General features: G+C 37.7%; 1 protein-coding gene across 1 annotated transcript in view; it reads right to left on the reverse strand.

The window, feature by feature from the left end:
* Positions 1-24,646, reverse strand: part of UBXN7 (UBX domain protein 7) — a 54,470-nt gene extending 29,824 nt beyond the window's left edge. The window contains exons 1-3 of the mRNA XM_090278217.1: positions 24,502-24,646; positions 9,848-9,995; positions 5,757-5,824 (exon numbers count right to left, since the gene is read on the reverse strand). Coding sequence (XP_090134343.1) covers positions 5,757-5,824; positions 9,848-9,995; positions 24,502-24,574 — 289 coding nt within the window. The 5' untranslated portion in view covers positions 24,575-24,646. The remainder of the gene's footprint in view (positions 1-5,756; positions 5,825-9,847; positions 9,996-24,501) is intronic.
* Positions 24,647-25,043: the final 397 nt, after the last annotated feature.

Here is a 25,043-nt window from a genome sequence, read left to right on the forward strand (position 1 = left end):
GGATCAGTGGGTGGAGTGCCAGCCTGCAATCGGAGAAGTCACTAGTTGGATTCTGTCAGGGCACATGCCTGGGTTGCAGGCCAGGTCCTCAGTTGTGGGGGGAGGGTGGCCATGTGAGAGGCTACCAATCAATGTTTCTCTAGCACATCAATGTTTCTCTCTCTCTTTTCTCCCTCCGTTACTTACTCTCTCTACTGGTGAGGATGTGGCAAAAAGAGAACCCTTGTGCACTGTTGGTGGGAATGCAGATTGGTGCGGTCACTATGGAAAACAATATGGAGGCTCCTCAAAATTTTAAAAATGCAACTGACTTATTACCCTGTTAATTCCACTTCTGAGTATATATCCTAAGAAACCCAAAACACTTAATTCAAGAGAATATATGCACCCCTGTGTTCATTACAATATTATTTACAATAACCGAGATATGGAAGCAATCCAAATGCCCATCAACAGCCAAGTGAATAAAAAAGCTTGGCATGCTTGGCATATATATATGTGTGTGTGTGTGTGTGTGTATATATATATATATATATATGTATATATAATGAAATATTACTCAGCAAAAAAAAAAAAAAGAATAAAATCTTACCATTTGAGAGAGCATAGATAGACCTAGAGGCTATTATGTTAAGTGAAATAAGTCAGTCAGAGAAAGACAAATACCATATAATTTTACTTTATGTGGAATCTAAGGAACAAAATAAACAAACATAATAAAAATAGACTCACAGAAACAGAGAACAGACTGATGGCTGTCAGAGGAAACGGTGAAAAAGGTGAAGGGATTAAAAAGTACAAACTAGTAGTTACAAAATAGTCAGAGACATAAAGTCCAACACAGGGTATACAGTCAATAACACTGTAATAACTATGTATGTGGTTCCAGGTGGGCACTGGAAATATTGGGGGGAACTCTTCGTAAAGTATATGATTATCTAACGACCATTCTGTACACCTAAAACTAATATATAATAAAACTGAATGTAAACTGTAATTGAAAAATAAAATTTTTTTAAAAAGGAACTGGAATAAATTATAAAATAACTAGTCTGTCAGCAATCTATCAAATAAAAATAATGTTCCATAAAAAATAAAAAATGAAAAAGGCAGCTAGTATAGCTTGTAACTCAAACAACTGTACAAGAACTTTTCCTTAGCCCTTGCCAGGTATCTCAGTTGGTTAGAGCATCACCCCAATGCACCAAGGTTGCAGGTTCAATCCCTGGTCAGGGCACATACAAGAATCAACCAATGAATGCATAAATAAGTGGAACAACAAATCGATGTTCCTCTCCTTCTCTAAAATCAATCAATCAATAAAGGTTTTTAAAGAGCTCTTCCTTAAAAACCACAGTACTTTCAGTGTGTAGAAGTGCTTACATGCAACCTATTTCATCTAACAGAATAATTTAAAAACATGTATTAAAGGGTTAATTTAGTGAAATTAATTTTTATTGTTTCATCCAGAATATTATTTAATAAAATTAGCTTTTTTTATGTTTAACTGTGAGTACGTGGCAGTGAAGAATTCAATGACTAGTACTATAGTTTGGTGTAACTGCTCCAGTTCAATTAAGATGCAGCAGTTTGACCCATCATTGCTTTTGAACCATCAGTCCAAATATCAACACAGTGAAAAAGGAAAATAACTTCTTAATATTATTATGAAAATAGTTTTGATCTTACAGACCCATGACCACACTTTAAGAATCACACTTTAAATACTGACATAAAAAGAAATAGTTCTCCGAAGACCTTTCTTAAGTTATAATAAGGTCTAATAATGACAGTTCAGACTGACTTCCTAACTATATCAAGTCATTCTCATCCTCCTCCTAAAGTGTATCAAACAAGAGGTAAGATGAGGAAAGTGGGGTTTCAAGTGGGAACTATTTTGCCTACGTTCAACAGTAAAACAGCACTGAATATTTGCTGTAGTCTTCTCCAAATCCCGCCTTCTTCCCTGCAAAAAGAAAAGATAAAGCTTCCAAGGGTATTACTCCACAGCTCTAAAAATATTCATAACATTTCTATTTTTAAAAATTATTTGCGACTTCCGGCCAAGATGGAGACCTAGACTGACACGCTTCGTCTCCCTCCACAACTAAGGACTACAACTACCACAAACCCAGAAATAATCAGAAGTTCTAGAAAATAAAGCTACATGGAAGTCCAACATATGAAGTTATAAAGAAGTGGTGCTCATCCGGACGGGTAAGAGGAGTGAAGCCAGGGCGGAGAGGTCAAGCTGTGCTGGCGGCGGCAGCTGCGGTGACGGCGGTGGGACGGCGGTAAGCACAGACACCCGTATTTAAGGGGACGCAAGAAGTGCCTGGGAGCACCCCTAGCTGCAGACCAAACCTGGCAGCTCACGATTCCGACGCCAGGGAAGGCAGAGTCCCATTGCCTCAGACTGTGAGGGCTGGAGAGCGTGGGGATAGAGGAGAAGGCTCCCAGTCTCTCAGCGGAGAGAGAACCGCAGGAATCCATCTTGGACCCCCGCCCCCACACAGAGCACCAGAGTGGTGAGAAGGGCCGCCCGGTAGTGACAAGTGCACGGGGCTCTGCCCCCGATAGCATAGGAGGTGTGACAGCCCCGCCCAGGAGGCAAAAAACTGCCAGGATGGAAGGGCTAATGATAGAGATCCCAATCACGCAGCTGACCGACAGCAAATACATGAATTAATGGACGAACAGATAGATAACCTTTCTGAGGCTCAGTTCAGAGCTATAGTTATAAGACAGCTGACAGAAATAACAGCGGGACTTAATCAAGACAGGGAAGGAATGAAGGCTAGCCCTGCTGAAATGAACAAAAACACATATGAAACAAGTGGTGAGGGGAGGAAAACCAGGGATCAAATCAACAAATCAGAACATAAGGAAGGAACAAACAGTCAACTAGTGCAGAAAAAGGAAACAAAAAATGAGGAAAGTGAGGAGAAGCTCAGAAACCTCTGGGACAACTATAAGAGAGTGAACATCTGAATTATAGGATTGCCAGGAGGTGAAGAAGAACTAGAAATTGAAAAATTATGTGAAAAAATAATGAAGCAAGACTTTCCTAACTTGGGGAAGGAAATAAGACTTACATGTCCAGGAAGCACAGAGAGTTCCAAAAAAACTGGACCCAGGAAGAACCACACCAAGACACATTATAATCAAATTGTCAAAAATTAAAGATAAAAGAGAAAATCTTAAAATCAGCAAGAGAGAAGAAGAGAATTATGTACAAAGGGGTCCCAAGAAGACTATCAGCTGATTTCTCAAAGGAAATCTGCAGGCAAGGGATTGGCAAGAAATATTCAAAGGAATGAAAATCAAAAACCTACAGCCACGATTACTCTATCCAGTGAAGCTGTCATTCAGAATAGAAGGGGAGAGAAAGTGCTTCCAGGACAAAGTAAAACTGAAGGAGTTCATTAGATCCAAACTACTGTTATGTGAGATGCTAAAGGGACTTGTTTAGAAGAAGGACGATCAAAACTATGAATATTAAAATGAAAACTGTATCACAACAACCAACAACAGAAGCGAGGGAATTGAAACAAAGGCAAACTAAGTAGGCAACGAAAGTGGAAAAAGAATTATAGGTATGGGGAACATATAGGGGGGAGGTCAGTGGGGAGGGGGAAGGGGGGAAAGGGAGGGAGATCGTACAGGAATTAAGAAGCATAGTAGGAGGGAGTGGAGCAGACAGGAAGATGTAGAGAAGAACTATATGGACAACCAATAGGCATGGACTAAGGGAGGGGGGACAACTGGAGGGAGGGGGAGTCACTGGGTGGAGGGGAGCAGAGGAAAAAGAAATTGGGACAACTGTAACAGTATAATCAATAAAACATTAAAAATTATTTGCTTTATTAACAACACAATGGCTGAATCAAACAATACAGAAAGCAAATATTATACTTCAATATTCAGATCTTACAGTTTTCTTCCTTCCATCTCTATTTCTGAATCTAGATGGTGTATTTTTAATTTCTTGCTACAGGAAAAAAACAAAGCTAAAGTTAAAAAAAGATCAACCTTAAAAAACAACTCAATTAGGACCATGTGATTTGAAAAGATGCAGAAGGGCCCCCCACATATCTGCCATGAGCTCTGATGTGAAAGAAGGGGCTTGCGGGTTTAAAGAAGGGCCCCCATCCACGATGAGAAGACGCATGACAGAAGGAGCATGTTAGAGGAGCATGATGGAGCAGCAGGTTGTAGCAGCCATGTGAGAAGTAGCTATGTGATTTGTAGTCAGGATTCAGCCATGCGGCCTGGGCTAGTAAGAAAGCGGGCCTGCTGCTGCTTAGATTGCACCTACTCTAGCTGCCTCGGAAGCCACCAAGGACTCTGCCTTGCAGACCTAGACTGTCTCTGGACTCTTGGAACTCGGGATGTATGGAGAGGACTGTGCCTTTCCTGGACTTCACCATGATCCAGTGTAATATGGCACATGCTTTCCTGGACTATTATACGGAGGCTGAGGACAACATACCCCAGATCCTGAAGGAGAGAGCTAACAGATAAGGAATGGGGAATTATTGGGCTTGGTTTTGGTTTACAGCCTTTTTGGGAGTAAGGGAAGTGCTGGACCTATGGATCCAAGGTTGGAATATTATAAACAAAGACCTATTTTTCTCAATATACACACAAAAAAAGAACTCTCAATTAAGGTGCTTTTTCAAATCAGAAGATATGGTTTATATAAAACTCACAAACAAAAGAGAAACAGATTCATAAATACTGAGAACAGACTGATAGTTGTCAGAGGGAGGGCGCAGGGGGCTGTGTGAAAAAGGTAAAGGGATTAAGGAAAAAAAAAAACTCACAGACACAGACAACAATATGGTGATTACCAGAGGGGAGGGAGAGGTAGGAAAGGGTAAAGAGGGGATAAATGGTGATGGAAGGACACTTGACTTGGGGTGATGAATACACAATACACAGATGATATATTATAGAGCTGTACCTATGAAACATATTTTATTAAACAATGTCATCCCAATAATTTCAAATTAAAAAATGGTTTATATAATTTTCTTCATCCCTGTCTTACAACTTATTTGTTCTTCCTTAGTCTAGTTTACCTAAATAACTTTTTATAGGCCTATTTCTCTGCATTACTGCTCTCAATACATACAATGTACAATTCTATGCATTTGTCTGTCCAACTAGATTACTCTGTCTTGTTTTTAAATATACTTATTAATACCTAAAATATTTGGCTCACAAAAAGTGTTTATTAAACTAAAACTATAAATTTTCTTTAAATCTGATGAAACATCCTTATTTTATCATCTTCTCTATGCACCCAGATTGATATCAATTTTTTTTCCATGGATTAGGTATCACTTTCTCCTTTGGTCAAAATAGGAAAAGCATGTCTAGAAATTAAGAAAGAGTGAAAATAGGGCATATCATGACAGTAAGAATATGGCAGTCAGTTAGGTATCCAGAACACAAAAATAACTGGAGTCTTTTATCTAGTGACAGACTGACTGGTTTTCATTACAAGGCAACAGTTTCTAATTTTCCTGCCTTTGGCCTTCTGTAACAAATATCAACTTTTTAATCTGGTTCACTCTTTGGAAAGACCAATTGTGCAACTTTCCTGAGAAGAGTACACAATTACAAGATAAGAATTGACTCTATACTTGAAATAACAATCTGAACAAGCCTTCACATCTTTTGATAGCTCCATTAAAATCCTAAAGATAACAACAAAGTCAAATAAAGCTAAGGAAAAAAGGGGAACTTACCACCAAACAAAGGTTCTGGTTCCACCAATATTTCCTGCTTTTGAGGAATTGGGGCACGAACTTCTTCTCTATTCAAAAAAAGTGGGAAAATACCAAAATGAAAACTGTTTTTACTACCTGTTCTCTCTGTAACTATTGTGAATACATTCAAATTTATAAGCAAAATGAACACCAGACTACTGACTTTCAGGAACCACAGTGATAAATAACGTTAGATGGTTTCCATGTAGAGATCAATTAGAGTAAAGTACATGATAATTAAAATGGTTTATAAAGAAAAGAACAAAGTATTTCCCCTTTCAAGTTCACTGCCCTAAATTCTTAAAAAAAAAAAAAAAATGGGGGAAAGGGATAAAAAATATCAGGCCATGGCTAGAATGTCATCCTAATACACCTGAGTAGGTTTCATCCTCGCTCAGGACACATACAAGAATCAACTAATGGCCCAGGTTGGTGTGGCTCAGTTGGTTGGACATCGTCCCCAAAACTAAAAGGTCACTGGTTCAATTCCCAGTCAGGACACATGCCTCACTTGGAGGTTTGATCCCCAGTAGGGCACATATGAAAGGCACCCAATCGATGTTTCTCTTTCACATCAATGTTTCTCTCCCTCTCCTTCTCACTCCCTTCCCCTTTCTCTAAAATGAAAAATGAAAAAAAAAGAGAATCTACCAATAAACGCATATATAAGTGGAAAAACAAATCAATGTTCATCTCTCTCCCTCTCTAAAAATCAATAAACATTTTTAAATAAAAATTTTATATATCAGACAAAAAAACAGAAAAATATCGGCTTAATAAGAGCACTATTACTACCCCAACAAATAAATAAATTACACATATATATTAAAATAAGTTTAACTGAACATGAAGTGAATTTTATGCTAGTTATGAAAATGGTTATAACATAGGTATTACCCTGGATTATTTATTAAATACACCCTACCACATATAGAACAGAAAAAGTAACTACTTACTTACTTACTTATTTTTACAGAGAGGGGAAGAGACTGAGAAAGAGAAGGAGAGAAACATCAATCAGTTACCTCTCACATGCCCCCCACTGAGGACCTGGCAGGCAACCAAGCACATGTCCTGACTAGGAATCAAATCTGTGACTTTCCAGTTTGCATGACAATGCCCAATCCACTTAGCCACACCAGTCAGGCAATTACTCATCTTTCAAAAGCCTATTAACTCTTCAGAGTTTACCTCTAGAGAGTTTACTAATAATCCATCTCCTCCAGTAAAAAACAAAAACAAACAAAAAAAACCTCATTTCAATATACTGTAAAAACTGTGTATGGTCCAGCCTTGGCTGGTGTGGCTCAGTGCATTGAGTGCAGGACTGTGAACCAAAGGGTCTCCAGTTCGATTCCCAGTCAGGGCACATGCCTGCATTGTGGGCCAGGTCCCTGGTGAGGGGTGTGTGAGAGGCAAACACGCATTGGTGTTTCTCTTTCTCCCTCCCTTCCCCTAAGAATAAATAAATGAAATCTTTAAAAAAAAAAAAAAGGGTGCAGCATTGGTGGTTTAGTGGTGAGCATAGCTGCCTTCGATTCCAGGCCAATGATAAATAAATAAATAAAGGTGTATGTTCCTTTAAATATCAATTTTATAATTTTAACTCAAATATTAAATTCTAATTGATGTTCATAGTAAATAATAAATTCCAAATTTATTATCTTCCTGCTTATAATGTTAATTTAAGTTAGGCCCTATGTTTTTCATTCAGATGTTTGTAATAGTAATAACTGAACTTAAGGCCCTGTTTTTTGAAATCTAAGAGTCAGAACTCCAAAATATACTTTATGAAATAAAATACATTCATTTATCAGCAAGAACTAACATCCAGTAATCAAATAACTAGACAAAGAAATATACAATAAGCCAATGACTGAAGGATAAAAAATAATTCAAAATTATATTAAATACTCTTTCTCACTCGGTATCAGTCCAGTCACTGCTTAAACACAGAATTTCAATAATCTGAAGCTACAGACAATGTGTCTGTAAGAGGAAGCTCTATTAATCCTCTTTCATCAAAGAAAAATAAGTCATTATCTTAAGAAAACTAAGAATTTAAAAGCTATCTTTTACTTGAATAAATCTTTCTATTATTGGTATACCTCACTTTTACCTATACAGAAAGGATTATTACATTATTTGAGGGTATCTTTTCCAAGATTTTTAACTACCTAACAAGATGGAAGAATGAAACAAAAAGTAAAGAGTGAAAATTATAGTTTAGAAATTAAGAGCCACTTTTAAATGTTAACTAATTAGAAATACAAATAATCTTAAGTCAAATTATAATGTAATTCAGGCCCTGACCGGTGTGGCTTAGTTAGCTGGGCACTGTCCCACAAAGGGAAAGGTAGTGGGTTCGATTCCTGGTCAGGGTACACGCCTGGATTTCAGGTTCCGTCCCCAGTTGAGGCATGTACGAGAGGCAACCAATGTTTCTTTCTCACATCAATGTTTCTCTCCCTCTTGTTCTTCCTCCCTTCCCCTCTCTCTAAAAATAAATAAAATCTTTAAATAAATTAAAATCTGCCCTGGCTGGTGTGGCTCAGTGGATTAAGTGCCAGCCTGCAACACCAAAGGTCACCAGTTTGATTCCTTGCCAAGGCACATGCTTGGCTGGTGAGTCAGTTTCCCATTTCAGCATGTGCAAGAGGCAACTGATTGATGTATTTTTCACACATCATCGATGTATCTCTTACACATCAATGTTTCTCTCTCTCTCTCATTCTCCCTCCCTTCCCCTCTCTCTAAAAGTAAATAACTAAATAATAAAGTAAAATAAAAAAAATTAAAAATTGTAATTAATTCAGTAGGGAAAGATATTCATTTATCAAAGCTATTTTTAAACACAATTAAGAAAACATGTTTTATACAGTGTGGACAGATAGGTTCTCCCAAATCTGCTGTGAATACCTGTTATTCAAGTTTCTGTAAACTAAATCATGTTTTCATAATTATTTACATGCTAGGTTGAGAGAGAAAGGGATATCACACCTGAAATACATGGCCAACATTGACAGGAAAAACTTTACAAAATGTTAAGAACGATCTCTGAAATTCATGCTTTATATGGAAACAGTATTACTTTAGAATCTGGAACTATATCAGTAAAAGAGGCAAGAGTGTCCTGAATGTTACTGGCCTCTTAAATCTATGTCTGATTTTGTAAAAATAAAATCCATGTGTTTTGCCTATCCCTATTTAAGGCGATTTCTCTATTTTGTATCTCATGTTAAAAACACTGAGTGATAAAGGACTATTGAGTATTAAAGTCTTATTTAAGGATCTTTTAAATTGTCTTTATTTTAACCAAAAACAATCAACGGTTTTCCTTCAAGTAATGTTCATTTCTAATATTTTACAAAGACTGTTGGAACTTTGCACAAAAGGTATTCATTTCAAATTCTCATTGGTATCAGATGTAAAGGGTAAAAAAGAACATATCTGTTTACCATTTATTACTATTCTCAATATAGTACAATTCCATATACTGAAGGTGCTTCTAAATAATTAACTACATGTAACTATTTAAGTTATAAAGGACTAGAATTATTTTTCAAAAATATTTCATGGCAAGGTTTGCAAGTTTAACCCCTCTCAGGACACATACAGGAATCAGTCAATGAATGCATGAATAAATGGAACAACTTAATCAATGTTTCTCTCTCCTTCTCTCCCTTCCTCTCTCTAAAATCAATTAAAAATTTTTTTTCATGACAATGTAAGAAAATCTAGCATTGGGAAATCTTAGCTTTACTGGGCTTCACTTCCATATGTGCTATTTAGTTGCTGTGTAGCTTGGGAAAATAGCTATGCCTCCACTTCTTCATCTGTAAAATGTGGTTAATAACCCCATCCTACGGGGTTCTTTTGAGGATTAAATAACAGACATGACAGTGCCTTAGAGAATTTAAAGTATGTAAGTATAAAAATTTCAAATTGCCTCCTTTTCAGATGCTTTCAACTTATATATTTTTTCCAAAAACAGAGAATTAACCTGATAAAAATGCAACTACTTGATTTAGGCAGGAGGTTGCTCCTAACAAGAAATAATAAATGCATACTCTGTGTGTGGTCTAACAGTAGAGACACTTGCTGAACTGGTACTGGGCTCTTCAGCGATTCCACCACCATCCAAAAACATTGTGACTGCCATCTCCAGATTATTGTTGCAGGCTTCAAGCATATGTTTCCCTACGCTTTCATTTGCACCTGAAATACAGAAAAAAAAAGGGAAATATAACTTTAAAATGACACCTTCTTATATTCAGTTCTTATCGGAATACAGAATTCCCAAGCAAATTAATACATTTTCCCTTTAAGAATGAATTACTCTAGGCCTGGCCTGAGTAGCTTAGCTTGTGTCATCCTGATATGCCAAGGTTGTGGGTTTGATCCCCAGTCAGGGCAGGGCACATACAAGAAGCAACCATGAACGCATAAGTGAAACAACAAATTAATGTTTCTCTCTCTCTCTCTCTCCTTTCCTCTCTCTCTAAAAAAATCAATTAATAAAAAAGACGTACTTAAAAAAAAACTAAACTACACTGTTGGTATAATATATTTACTAAGCTAGAAAACAAAATAGCAGATTAAAAATAGTAATCTTCCTTCATAATAAAAAATACTAAATAAAGCATTTATTTGACATTTCTTTACATCGACCAACTATATATTAATAAACCAAAAAAAGATAATGAAAATTGAAGACTACATTCTAGAAAGTTGGATACTGTAAGAAAGAATGCATTTCAGTTAACATTTCATTTCTATTAAAAAGAAAGTATTTTTCATAACAGTGAGAGAGAGGTGAGATAGAACATTTCTGTCAAAGATATAACTAAGTCAAAACCTGGCAAGAAATGTTAATCTTCATCATTTAAAACTGCCCCTATTACACACTTACACATTTGTAAAACCAGCACAATTTGTTAGGCAATATAAATTAGTAAAGCCTTTTAGGAAAACAATTTTATAGCATGTATCAAGAAACAAAAATACTCATTCCTTTTTTGACCCAGTAATTTGGGCTTCTAGTCAAAAGAAGACCTATTTTTTATTATTTACTCTACATAAAATAATACATGCATAAACACGTCCATATACATATCCAGTATAACTTCAGTTAATATGAAAAACTGAAAACATAAATATCCAATAGTAGAATCTGAATTATAGAATCTATTTGATGAAACATTTTGTGGTCATTAAAAAGTACCACAGGTTTTCCTTTCGGGATGACTTCCCTTCCACCTGAATAAGTCCTTACAATCCGCTTCATTGAGGTCTTTTGGTTGTGTGTGGATTTTTTTTGTGGGGGCAGAGGAGTGGGAGTAGACAATTTTACTGAATATGTGTTCTCGTTTTTTAAGGCTGACAGCTATTTTCTCTCAGTACATTGAAGATAGCATTCCAATGTCCTCTGGGTTCTGTTGTTGCTGCTGGGAAATCAGACGCTAAAGAAAAACATTTGTATAGCAGTCTGCTGTTCCGCTCTTCTCTGTCTCTGGTCTTCTGCAGTTTCACTCTAATTTGTCAGGGCTTATTTTATTTGTCCTCCTTGGGATTCACTGGACTTCCCACCATATGTAGGAACTGTTTTTTGTTTTTTTTTTTTGAAGATTTTACTTATTTATTTTTAGAGAGAAGTAAAAGAAGGGAGAAAGACAGAGAGAGAAACATCAATTGGCTGCGTCCTGTACACACCCCAACTGGGAACCCAACCCACAATCCAGGCATGTGCCCTGACCGGGAATTGAACTGGTGACCTTTTGCTTTGTAGGATGAATCCCAGCCAACTGGTCAAGGCCTTTTTATTTTTTTAATCTTCACCCAAGGATATGTTTTTTATTGATTTTAAAGAGAGAAAAAGGGAAAGAGGGAGAGAGGAAAATCAATGTGAGAGAGAAACATCGATCAGTGGCCTCCCATATGTGCCCCAACCAGGGATCGAACCGGCAACCACACCAACCAACTGAGCCAACCTAGCCAGGGCAAGAACTGTTTTATCAATTCTTAAAAATTCCCAGCCTTTTCTATTCAACAATTACCTTACTCATCCAGTCAACTTTTCTTTCTGAAACTCCAATTAGATGTAGATTACAACTCCTCACTCTAAGGCTGTGCTAATCTGTTTTTTATCTGCTCACTGAGCTTTTAATTTCAGTTAATTTTTATATAACTAGAAGTTCTATTTTTTATTTTTTTCTAATCTACTTGATCATGATTCAGATACCCTTACTTCATACTCACATTTCAATACCAATTACACTTATTGGAGTTACTAAGACAAAATATAAACCTGCAGTCTCTAGGGGTCATTGTCTTGTTTCTGGGGGCTCCTGCTTACTGTCCCATGGATTTTCATGCATTTTGTGATTTTTTTTTAACATGTGCCTTTGATGTTTAATCTGTAGATTTTTGAATCCTGGGTTGAAGGTATATTCCTCAGAGGATATGATTTGATAGATTTGTAAGGCACCTGTAGGCACTACCAAATAGGGACCATTTCAAATACATTCTCAGCCACATGGGAAATGTTACCCTGTATGGACTGTTACAAATCCTCAGTGAAGACATCTCCTGTCACTCATTCCCCAAATACCAAGGTTGAAACAATAAAGTCTCAACCTCATGAAGGCGCAGAGATCTTCTTTCAGACTCCTTTCCTTAGGAAGGCCACACAGGCTCTGTTTACTGTTTCTTGTACCCTAGCACTATCAGAAAAGGTCAACTCAATCCAGTTTGGGCAGATTCCACCAGGGTGAAGGTTTGCTTTAAATACAGCTAACATCTACATTCCCAATTTCATTTCAGTTTTAGTCTCTGTGTAGTCCTTACTTTCTTGCCAGCCCAATGATACATTTTGAAAATAATTATTAAATACACATTTTACTCAGGATTTTTTTTTTTCAGCAGGAGGGTTATCTATGATATCTCTCTAGTTTAGTCCTACTCCAGGAAGGGAAGTGCTGACTCTACTCTTAATATCTTTCATGTGTTTTCTCTACTACAAGCTCCAAGGCTTTAAAGCAAGCCCTTAATATGTCTTACTTGTATTACTACACTAGGCACCTAACTGATCATCATTCTATCTTCCACCAGATTGCTGAGGTTATGTTCTAAAATACAAGTCTGATTGTATCACACCTCAGTTTAAATTCTTTAATGACTTTCTGACACCTACAAAGTCCTTATAATCTGGAAAGTCCTTTGTGATCAGGTCTCAGTTTATCTCTCTGGCTTTACCTCTCCTCTCCCCCATCCTACACAATTCTGTACAGTCATACTGCATTACATGCTTGGAATATCCTTATCCTCCTTATCCCCCTCTTCTACGTCATCTGGTTGATACATGCTCAAGAATCGCCCTAAATGTTACCATGTCAATTGATTTGCTACGCATTCTCTACACTACTTCCCAAAATTCCTACCCCTCTGACACTCTCTGTAATATAAATACGGATATACTACTAAGCAGTAAATGTTGGTTTACTTTCTGGCTCCTCCAAAAGAGAAGCTTCTTATTTAATTAAATTTAATTTATTTTAATTTTTTCCATCAGCTATACCCTCTTCCATCTTCACCTCGCCCTGAAATCACCATGCTGTTGTCCGTACCCATTAGTTCTAATGCAGGGATTGGTTTTTGTCTTGGTTTCCCCAATATCTAGCATGTCTGCTTTGCATGGGATCAATGTCTAATAACCTGACTTAGAGATACCTCATAGTACTTCAGCTCACCAGTTATTACACCAGGGAAGGGCCAGGCTTTGGTCAAAACAACTCTTCTATATCCTTTGAATTTTATACTGTGTGCATATATTCATGTTTTAAATTTTATTTATAAAGCAATATGGTTATTCTGCATAAATCACAAACAGTAAATCGGTACTTGGGATAAATTAAGATAAAATTTCCAATGAGAACATCACATACAAATTTTAAAAGTGCTGCAACTCAATGTAAAATGAAAATCATATGCTCCAAAAAACTCACAGATGACAGAGTAGCTACAGCTTTGTCAAATATCTGAAAAAGACATATACCTATGATGCCAGTGAACAAAAGTATTTAATGAAATGAGTGGGAAAAAAGCATTAATATACAATATTAGGGTTTAATGTGAAATCAATAAAACAATATATCTCAAAAAAAGCATCAGTTCATTTCACTTAAATCTCTAGAAATTTACATACTTGTGTTGGACAAAATTTTAGGGGAACTGTATAAATATAGAATTCCTTTTACTTAAGGTTTGCCTTATATCTGGGTATACAAATCCAGAAAAAGCCCAACCACTGTTAATATAATGAGAGTGGTTCACACAATACCGATATAACCTGGCAAACAAGGAGAGCAGACTGGAATGTGCATGCATGAACAATGATGACTTCACTGTACCTGTCAGTGGGGGCGGTAGATGCCATTGAATTGAGTAAGCAAGTGTGCTGTGTGGCCATCATCTTCAGAATGAACCAGTAAAACAACGAATTTGCATCGAATTTTGCTTTAAGCTTGAACATCCTTCCACAGAAACTATTTGGGTGATTCAGAAGGCCCCAGTTATGAGCAACTGGTGATTGGCAGCTTCATCACCACAACGCACCCACTCATGCCTCACATCTCTCATGCAGTTTTTTGGTGAAACATCAAATCACCCGGGTGACTCAGTGCCCCCACAGCCCAGATTTGGTGCCCTGCGACTTCTGGCGTTTTCCAAAACTAAAATCACCTTTTAAAGGGAAGAGATTCAGGAAAATACCAACAGACAGCTGATGGCAATTGGGAGAACTGTGTGAGATCCCAAAGTGCCTCCTTTGAAGGGGACTGAGGCATCATTATCCTTTGTACAATGTTTCTTGTATCCTCTTCAATAAATAGTTCTATTTTTCATAGTACATGGCTGGATACTTCCTGAACAGACCTCGTACATAGTAATTTACATAGGGCCAAGATTATTTTTTCCTTTAAAGGGACTACACATGATAAGTTACATTAAATTGTGGGCCAGGTCCCCAGCTGGGGGTATACAAGAGGCAACCAATCGATGTTTCTCTAGCACATCAATGTTCTTCTCCCTCTCTTTCTTCCACCCTACCCCTCCTCTAAAAATAAATTTTTTAAAAAAAGAAATCTCAGAAACAAATGCAAACTTTTTGAGGGTGTAAAAATTAATAAAGGAAAACTTCACTAAAATGGAATTGGGAAGCCAGAATGCAGAGCTCTCACAGAGTACCATTTCATGTTAACTACTCCATGTCTACTCCAATTCGATTACAGACCCCAACAAAAGAAATCTTCAGCCCTGGTTGGTATGGTTTGGTGGATTGAGCACCAGCTATGAGCCAAAACGTTGCTGGTTCAATTCCCAGTCAATTCCCAGTCAGGGCACATGCCTGGGTTGTGGGCCAGGTCCTCAGTCGGGTGCATGCAAGAGCCAACTGATCGATGTTTCTGTTGCACACTGATGCTTCTTTCCCTCGCTTCCCCAGTCTCTAAAAATAAATAAAATAAGTCTTCAACAGGAAAAAATGAATTACAGGTCCCAATAAGATGTGCACTGCATCTCCTACAAGAAATCAATTACCACAGCAACTCTGCCAATGACAAAACTTCGTGTCCTTGAACTGTCATCTGCCTGAACCGTTATTTATTGCTTTTCTCCAATGGTCTTTCAAAACAACTCCTCCATCTTTCTCCTTTTTCTCCATAACTTTTCTCTCCTTTGTTTGTTGGACTTGCCTGTGGCTTTTGCTATAACTTGCTTGTCCCAAATTGCAACTCTTTGCTGTTCCTGAATAAAGTCATTTTTGCTAGTGAAATATTTTATTTTTAAGGTCAACAAAGGGAAGGAGGAATTCACATATCACAATAACCAACTTTATGTGAGGTAATTAAATATAAACTCTTGAGGCAAAAGCAACAAAAATTTAATGAATAATTTCAAGATCTGTGTGCTTCCTTATTATTTCTCAGAAAACCCAAGGCTTTCATTGCTTCCGTAATATCTTTATACCATGTCCAGTTATACTGTGCCCTATTATTATACTTCTTAAAAGCTAGTCTAAATGTTCAGTGTCTATTGTAAACCACCATTTTAATTTACTTATCTACACAGCAGCTTCTCAAAGTTAAAAGGTCTCTACTCTGGTAGTTTGTGGCAAAACCAAAGACAACACTTTTAGAGAGAGGCCCAAGAAGCAAAGTACACCATTCACTTTCTTAAATAAAGGCAAATTATCTAAGCCATCTTTGCTTATATAATCAGTCATTCTTAGTGTATCACTTGCATCACTTAGTATATCATTTTAGAAACAGAAGATAACTGAAAGATAATTAAAGGTACCAGTGGTTCTTAAGGTCCAGAAGTAGTAGAGACATTTTGTAATGTGAAAGACCATTTTTGGTGTTTCATGAATTGAGGGTGGGGGGTATTACTGGCACTCAGTGGAGAGAAGCTTAGGGATGCTATAGTAGTTTGAAAAATGACCCCCTTCCCCCAAAGAATGCATGTGCCTTCATTACAGACTTCTGGCCTCCAAAACTATGACAAATGTGTATTAAACCATGCATGCAGTTTGTGGTAATTTGTTACAGCAGCCACAAAAAACTAACACAAGTCCTAAATCTTCTGCAATGGATGAAAGTCTTATACAACAAAAAGCTGTCCTAGCCAAGATATCAGTAACACTCCCACTGAGCTAAACAGAGGAATACAAGGAAGTGAAGGTTAACTGAGAGAACAGAGGAAAAGGAATTCTAAATGATATAGGGGGAAAGAACAGTGAGAGTTACAAGGTTCATCTATATCCTAAAAGGTAATAACAATTTTTGATGGGTCAGTTGAAAAAATTTGAACTTCTATCTTATTATATTCAGAACAAAGAACATATCTTTTTAAGGGATGAAGGCTAATAAAATAAGTTTGCAGATTTAAACTATCTGGAAACTTGCTTAAATGGGCTTATTTTGAGGTCCCAATATTGCAGGTAGCAACAGGATAGCTTAATCTAACCCAGTGTTCTTAGTTTGTTCAGACTGCTGTAATAAAAATACTGTAGAATGGATGGTTGAGACATCAAACATTTATTTTTCACCGTTCTGGAAACTGGAGAGTCCAAGATAAAGGCTCCAACAAATCTGGTGTGTGGTACAGGCCCCTTCCTGCTTCATACACAACCATCTTCTCATTTGTTCTCACATGGCAGAGAGACAAGAGAACTCTCTGGGTGCTATTTTTTTAAGGACACTAAACAGAGATCATGTGAGCTCTACTCTCATGACCTAATCCCCTCCCAAAAGCCTCCACCTCCTGATACCATCACATTAGAATTTTTATTTTTATTTTTATTTACTGATTTGAGAGAGATTGAGAGAGGGAGGAAGGGAGGGAGGGAGAGACAGAGGGAGAGAGAAAATCGATTTGCTGTTCCACTTATTTGGTTGTTTCTTCTATGTCCCCTGGCCAGTGATTAAACTGCAACCTTGGCGTATCAGGACGATACAGAAAACAGCCCAAAACCTGTAGCAAAGACCATGTCTCCACTACAACTGAAAGAAAGAACCAATATTTAGTAGTACCTTATGCCTAGCCTCTACACTACTTTCAGTGCCAAAAGGACAGTCTCTTCACTTACCATCAAGGAACCAAAGTATAGCAGTCACAGAATTGGAAAGAAGGAAGAAAGGGAAAAAGTCCCTCTACAGACCCCTTCTTGGCCCAGAGGGATAGAAGAAGTTACTTTTTGTGTGTCCCTACATTTCCCCCCAAAATGATAACAGTAAGCCAGACTGCCCCTTAAGGAAATAGGAGTGTGTGAGAGTTGTAAGAAATAAAGTGAAAGTTTAACCTCATCAGTCTCCCATCCTGGAGTTGTTAAGCACTCAAGAATAGAAAACATTAAAAGAAAGCAAAACCTTATATGCAGAAAACTAAATTTATTAAGTACAAGAGGATGAAATGATTAAACAAAGCTATTTTCTGTTGGATCAACAGAAGGAGCCTCTAGGGAGGGAAGTAGTAACGTGGAGAAAAATGCATGGATTTGGGAGTCAAGATACCAGCATTCTAGTCCCTGTTTCCCTGTTGCACAATTAACTAGACCAGTGAAGAATAACTATCCATTATTAGCCTGTGACAAGATAAAAAGAAACTCCAGTGTAAAAATTTAGAAACTTTTACAGCAATTTGATAGAGTAATCTTAATGCCTGTTGAATCTGATAATTAAAAGTTGAGGCTTTAAAGATTTATGGATGGCAAATTATCATATGAAAAAATGACCAATATCATTACTCACTAGGGAAATGCTAATTAAAACCACAATGCCATACCATTACACACCTATTGAATGGCTACAAAAAATTTTTAAACACCAAATGGGCAACTGGAACTCATACATTGCTGATGGGAATGCAAAATGGTAGTACTGACTTTGGAAAACTGGCAATTTTTTAGTTATACACCTATCATATGATCCAATAATCCCATTCATATGTACTTATCCAAAGGGAGATAAAACACACTTATACACTAATGTTTTTAGTAGCTTTATTTATAATCCTCCAAACTGGAAACGAAACAATTAGCCTATCGTTTAATGAATGGATAAACGAAGTGCAGTATATCCATACAACGGTATACTATTCACCAAGAAAAAGGAAAACTACTCATACCACAACATGAATGAATTTCAAATACAGTAAGTTAAGTGAAAGAAACCAGACTCAAAAGCTAAACACTGTGCTTCATTCATCTCACATCTGAAAAAGAAAAACTATTAATAGACAAAAAAAATGAGGCTACAGGTAGGGGAAGGAGTTGAGTAAAAAGGGGCAGGAGGAATTTTTTGAGAATGATAGAACTGTTGTACAGCTTGCAGTTACATGATTGTACGTGCTTATCAAACCTCGTAAGTATATACCAAAAAGGTAATTTTTTTAAAGTATATTTTATTGATTATATTGTTACAATAGTTCCCAAAAAGGTAGATTTTATTGTATGCATATTATACCTTAATTTTTAAAGATTTGGGCTTATATTTATAGTTACTTTATTTCACTTTCAAGCAATTAATTTTAATTGTTTTTAATGAAAGTTTTGGTCCATGTGATTGAGTTTTATTTAAAAATCTTTATTGATTGACTTTCAGAAAGAGAGAGGAGAGAGAAAAAGTAATACTGATCTGTTGTTCCATTATTTATGCATTCATTGGTTGATTATTTTATGTGCCCTAACCAGGGATCAAACCCTCAACCTTGGCGTAGCAGGACAATGCTCTAACCAACTGAGCTACTTGCATAGGGCCTTGAATTTTTTTTTTAAAGGTCCTTTCCTACAAATAAGTTTGAGAAGTACTATCCTAAGTCACTTTTCTTCTCTGGGCCTTCAATTTCTCATTTGATTAACTCAAAAATGAGTCGAGATAGTTTCTAAGAAATCATCTAGCTCTAACCAAAACAAAAAACAAAAAACATACATGTATACATATATATGAATATTCATGATTTCTGGTTTCCTAAAATGCCTACATATTTGAGATATTTTTGTAATGCTGATGTTGGAAGTACCATCACACTCTCCTGGTCTTCCTCCTTCTTTGGTTTATCTTTGCAGTCTGTCAGATGTTAATATTCCTTTAGCTTTGTATTCTGGAGCCTAATATTACCTCACTACACTCTCCCCTGGCAAGTGGCCATCCACTTATAAAGTTTCAACAGCCATCAATATGACTGGCTCCTCAGATGTTACTCCTCTTTCCAGACCCAAATATTTATTTGCTTATTGAACAGCTCCAATTAGAAGTTCCACAGGCAGCAACTAACCTAACAATGAACTAATCATCTTCTCCCCACCCACACTTCTACTATCCCACACCTTCACAAACAGCAGCATTATGTACCTAGATGTCCAAAATAGAATCCTAAGCTTCATTCTAACTCCTCTAAATTCTTCCTGTATCTTTCAGAGACCACTTCTCTACCACTTACTTATTTCAGGACACCAGCTGTCTATGCTGGACTAATGCAACAGTCTTCTATTGATTTCTATGCCTGCTTCTTCTCCACTATGGCCAAATAGCTGTTTCTTAAAAATCCAAATCTGATTATGTCACTCCACTAATTAAAGCTTCGATTCCCACTACACTCAGAATAAATTCAAGATTTTTCTAACATGGGTTACAAGGCCCTTCCTAATCTGACACTCAATCTATTCAGATCCATTTATTGCATCTCCCACCAGCTATGCTCTATTCATTTGGAATGATCAATTCCCTAAACCTATCGTCTTTGCTTTGTTGTCTCTGTATGTGCATGTCTGTCCCTACCTCCTCCAGGCCTTTGCATATATCCTTCCTCTCTCCTCTAGGTTTTAGCTAAGTAATTATTTCTTCTGGGAAGCCTTTCTCTACCACACACTTTTGTGCTCCGTAATACATTTTCCCACTGTATTACAATACCGATATATGTGGCTGTATTCCCGTTAAACTTTAAGCTTTTGAGGACATACACCCTGTCCTCAAAGCATTATTCCCTGGATCTGAACAATGCCTGGCACATAGCAATCTATAGATAAATACTGAATTTATTAGAAAGATTAATTCACAACTCAAAAAAATTATCTCCCTAAGTTTCTGTTCAAATGTCATTATCACCTTTTGAAATAGTCCTTAAAATTCCAAGTTTTCTTTTGCTATCTAGAACACCTGCAACTACCTTTCCTCAGAGAGAAATTAAACATATGTTAATAATAGCAACCCAAGAGAAATGCATTGTTAAAAAAAAAAAAAAAAGACTATGAATGGAAATCAGCCACAAAACCAAATAGTACACATACCAGTTTCTAATTTCTATAACAAATATGCATTCATTCAACAACTTTAGAGAAATATTAAACTAAGGTCTCTTACAACTGAGGTTCTATACTTTCATTAAGTACATGAATACTTTCTATGCACAAAGCTTTAGAACCTTATACTAGCAAGCCCTTGTCTTCTCAGAGTACTTTCTATTCCCTCATATTCTGTCCTGAACTTCTGATTGCCTGTTTATTTTGACCATTTCGAAAGTATCTATGTATCTCTTATCAAGAATTAGTCTGATTACATCTATACATTTTGTATATATATGGCTGGATGTCAGCCCAAGTTGGTATTAATGGGTAATGCCATAGTTCAAAACATTTTAAATTGTACTTCTGGAATTACCATCAGACCCAGCAGCACATTCTTTCCTCATATTTTGAGAATTGATAAGACCTTTTTTTAGATGATTTTTGATTTTTATTTAAATTAAATTTGTTGGAGTGATATTGGTTAATAAGATCAAATAGGTTTTCAAATATACACTTCTACGATACATGATCTGTATATTGCACTGTCAGCATTCAAGGCCATGTATGATGAACATCAAGGGAGATCAAACAGTAATATAAAATGTAGAATACTATGAAGTAAGAGGACTGGTTTTCAATGTAACTTCAAATGATTCTAACGGAGTCCATGGTAAAGGTATATAACTTCTCAATGTGATTGCTTCAAAAACCATCATTTCCCTTGCCTACCTGCTTATCAAAGAGCTTGAACATGGAAAAAAAAAGTTTATGATATAATGTTAACTAAAAATTTCAGAATTCTTTAATAAAAAAAGAAAAGAAACTAAATATTTAAAAAACAAAAACACCAAAAAAATTCTGGAATTCTAAATTGTGTATACTATGATCCGCAATGTAAAGAAAAAATTTTTAATACTGTAAACAAGAATTGGAGAATAAAATGTAAAATAAATAATACTGTTGTTGCCCTGGCTGGTATGTATGGCTCAGTTGGTTGGAGCATCGTCCCATAACTAAGGTTACAGGTTCAATTCCCAGTTGGGGGCACATGCCTGGCTTGCGGGTTTGATCCCCAGTCCAGGAGCATATAATCCGGGTCTTAAGAGCGTGTGGTAGGCAACCAGTGGATGCTTCCTCTTTCTCATAGATGTTTCTCTTTCTCCTTTCCTCTCTCTCTAAAAGCAATGAGGGGAAAAAAAAAGAAAAAGTCCTCAGGTGAGGATAAATATATAGTTGTTCTGAGAATGGATTAGTTTTTCCTTTTTTCAGAAGTATTACATGCCCTGACCAGGTGGTTCAGTTGGCTGGAGAACTAGCCACCAAAAGGTTGCAGGTTCCATCCCCAATCAGGGCACATACCCAGGTTGTGGGTTCAATCTCCAGTCAGGGAGTGTGCAGAAAGCTACTGATCAATGTTTCTCACATCAATGTTTCTTTCTCTCTTTCTCTCTCTCTTCCCCCTTTGCCCTCTCCCCCACCCCCTTCCTCTCTCTCTCAAATCAATAAACATATCCTCAGGTAAGAATTTTTTTTAAGTATTTTGTTATAGCTTTTTAATAATTTTTTAAAAATTATAGACATTATTTTATACTCATATCATATATAGATTTATTCTATTTAGTGTGAAATAAGACTTAAAACTCTTTGAATTTTCTATTCTATTTCTAAATGCCACAGAAAAGATTCACGTTTTTAAAAATGCATTGCTTTTACCAGAATTCTGAGCTTCCAGATAAGTAAAATCCAGAAAAGAAAAATTTTTTGAAGTCAGAGCATAAGCTCTTCAGGTGAGTTCAATTCATCCAACAATGAATAAATAAATATCAAATACACTTCTATCATAGATATTACAATTTAAAATATATGTGGACAGAATCCCAAATTTTACTTTTAGGATACATGAGAAAGACAAATGGGGTCAATCATGTTTCTAATAGTTAATCGCTATTTGTTAAAAAAAAAAAAAAAATCAAAAATCATTAGTAGAAATTTATAATACATTAAGAACAATATATAGTATTTTCCCCTTCACAGACTTCCAAATACCATGATCTACTGAGGGTCTCCAACCTGATTCAGAAATAAAGGCCTGTGACCAAGAAGTAAGCCATGTAGATTAGCAGAAAGAAAAAGAATTAAAGCAATTAAGTGAGTCACTTTATCTCACCAAACTCTGGGTTTTGTCTATATCTAATTAAAAACATTGTGCCAATAGAAATAATGTGAGGTTAAAACAATCTGAGTTCCTGAAGGGATGGTAGTTAGCATAAAAACTGAAATTAAACTGGTAGCATCTTAAACCACCTCTACAAGAACCTGAATAAAAAAGATTAATACTCTTCATTATCCGATTCACTACAGACTCTTCTATATAAACATAATCAACAATATTAACTGATATACACAATAATTTTATAATTTTCCCAATAACAATGATCTGCTCAGCCATTGGGAAATGCATGACATCTTTAATATAATAATCTAATCACCAAAGTTTAAAAATATTAAGAAAAGTTATCATTCCACTCCTCATCCCAATTTAATTACAAATTTTACTTTACCAACTTTGACGTGATGTTTCATGCCCAGAAGCTAATGCATCAAACATCTAGCTATTACTGCAGAACAAAAAATAAAACTAGATTTAATTATAAAACAACAAACTTCATACAACCCTCAGTAGTTAAAACAATGTAAAATTTTACTTGCAGGTCTTGCACGTCAAACACTATGTACATAAGAGTGGAACGATCTGCATCTAACAAATTACCAGATAGAGTATGGATTTGCTAAGGAAGGGAACATTCTGTCTGACCTCCTTCCAAAATGACAAACTAGAATGGCAAAATTAAACTCGGCACAAGAAATACTTCTCTCAAATCACTCCACAGAGAACTTCATCATTTGCTCCGCCCTCTAATAACTCATGCAAAAAAAGTTCAGTACCAGCAGAGAGAAACATGTCAGAGAATTCACAGAATGGCTTAGGGCCTTTCCTCCAGGCGGTTGGAGGCTCTGCTTGCGCCCTTCGCAGGAGTCAAAAGGAAAATTAAAACCGAGGGTTTGGTGGACACTGACATCCAGAAACTGATTTTCTTTCAAGAAGTTTCTTTCGCCATCCCTATTTTATCAGCAAGAGGCCGCGGCGCCATGGTCCCTATAATTTTATTATGGGAAGGTGGGAAACGCCATCCAGAATTCCTCCAGGCCTTCCCTATTAAGGTGGGGGATCCCCCTCTTTCTTCTCTTGAAAACCTCAGTCTTTAAGGTGTTCCTCAGCACTCTCCCCTCCCGCTCCCGCTTTCTGGCGGCCTATCCCGCAGGATCTGTGAAGCTGCTGACGAACCCACCAGCTTCGCGGTTAAGGCGGGAGGGCCCGAACACGCCAGGGCACGGCGATGGCTTCGAGGGGCCCAGAAAAGGGAAGGGCAGGCCAGGAACAGGGAGAATGACCTGGCCGACGAATAAAAGAAAAAGAAGGTAAAGGGATGCACGGCACCTTAGGAATGCAAGGAGAAGGGATAATGAGGAAGGAGGAGGGCGGTGGCCCGGGTGAGGCCCCCCCACCCCTCCCGCCCCCAGGTCCCTGGGCCGGTGGGCGCGAATGAGCTCGGCCTGGATCTGAGCTGACAGGGGATGGAGGGTGTCCCTTAACACTTGGAGGAGACGAAGAACAAGGGTTTGGGGTGCGCGCGGGTGGAGGGGGGGCAGTCTACCGCCTGAACCTGGACACCGGACGCGGTCGTCGCCTGTTCCTCAGAAGAGAGGACGGAAGCTGTTGGTAAAGCCCGAGGAAGGAATGCATGAAGGTAAGATGAGGCCTGGGGCAGACGGGCCACCCACTCCAGACCCCATTCTCCACCTTCCGGTAACCGCGTCTCTTACCGGTGATGGCGGTGAACTGCTGAATTAACCCCTTCAGCGCCGAGGACGCCACGGAGCCCCCGTGGGCAGCCATCTTACCGCCGCCACCACTGCTGCCGCCCGCCGCCGCCGCCGCCGCCGCTGCCGCCGAACAACAACACAGACACACTCGGACCGCCCTCCCCCACCTTGCTGCGCAGTCTGCGCAGGCTCATTGACCGTCCCCCAGCTCCGCCCCTCCTGTCTCCCCGCCCCCTGGCCCAGCGACGGTTCGCGCAGGCGTGCTTCTAGACCAGGCGGAGAGCGGTTTCTGCTTCACCCGTTGGGTCTTCGGTTGCTTCCTTCGGCTGCATACTTCTTTGCAAGCTCTAGGGCCCTGCCCTTCAAACTCCAATGCCATTCGGTTTCTGATTGCCGAAGGAAACTTCGGGCTCGGCAGGTAGTAGGCTCTTCGCGTTTAAATTTCACAGACCATACTGCTGCTGCTAGGTTTCTTTTTTTTTTTTCCTTTTTTGCAGCTCTGCTAGGTCCCATCAAAATTCAAATTCTCGCCCTGGCTGTTG

The sequence above is a fragment of the Furipterus horrens genome, unplaced genomic scaffold, assembly GCF_987537825.1.
Source record: "Furipterus horrens unplaced genomic scaffold, mFurHor1.1.pri manual_scaffold_1, whole genome shotgun sequence".
Taxonomy (NCBI): Eukaryota; Metazoa; Chordata; class Mammalia; order Chiroptera; family Furipteridae; genus Furipterus; species Furipterus horrens.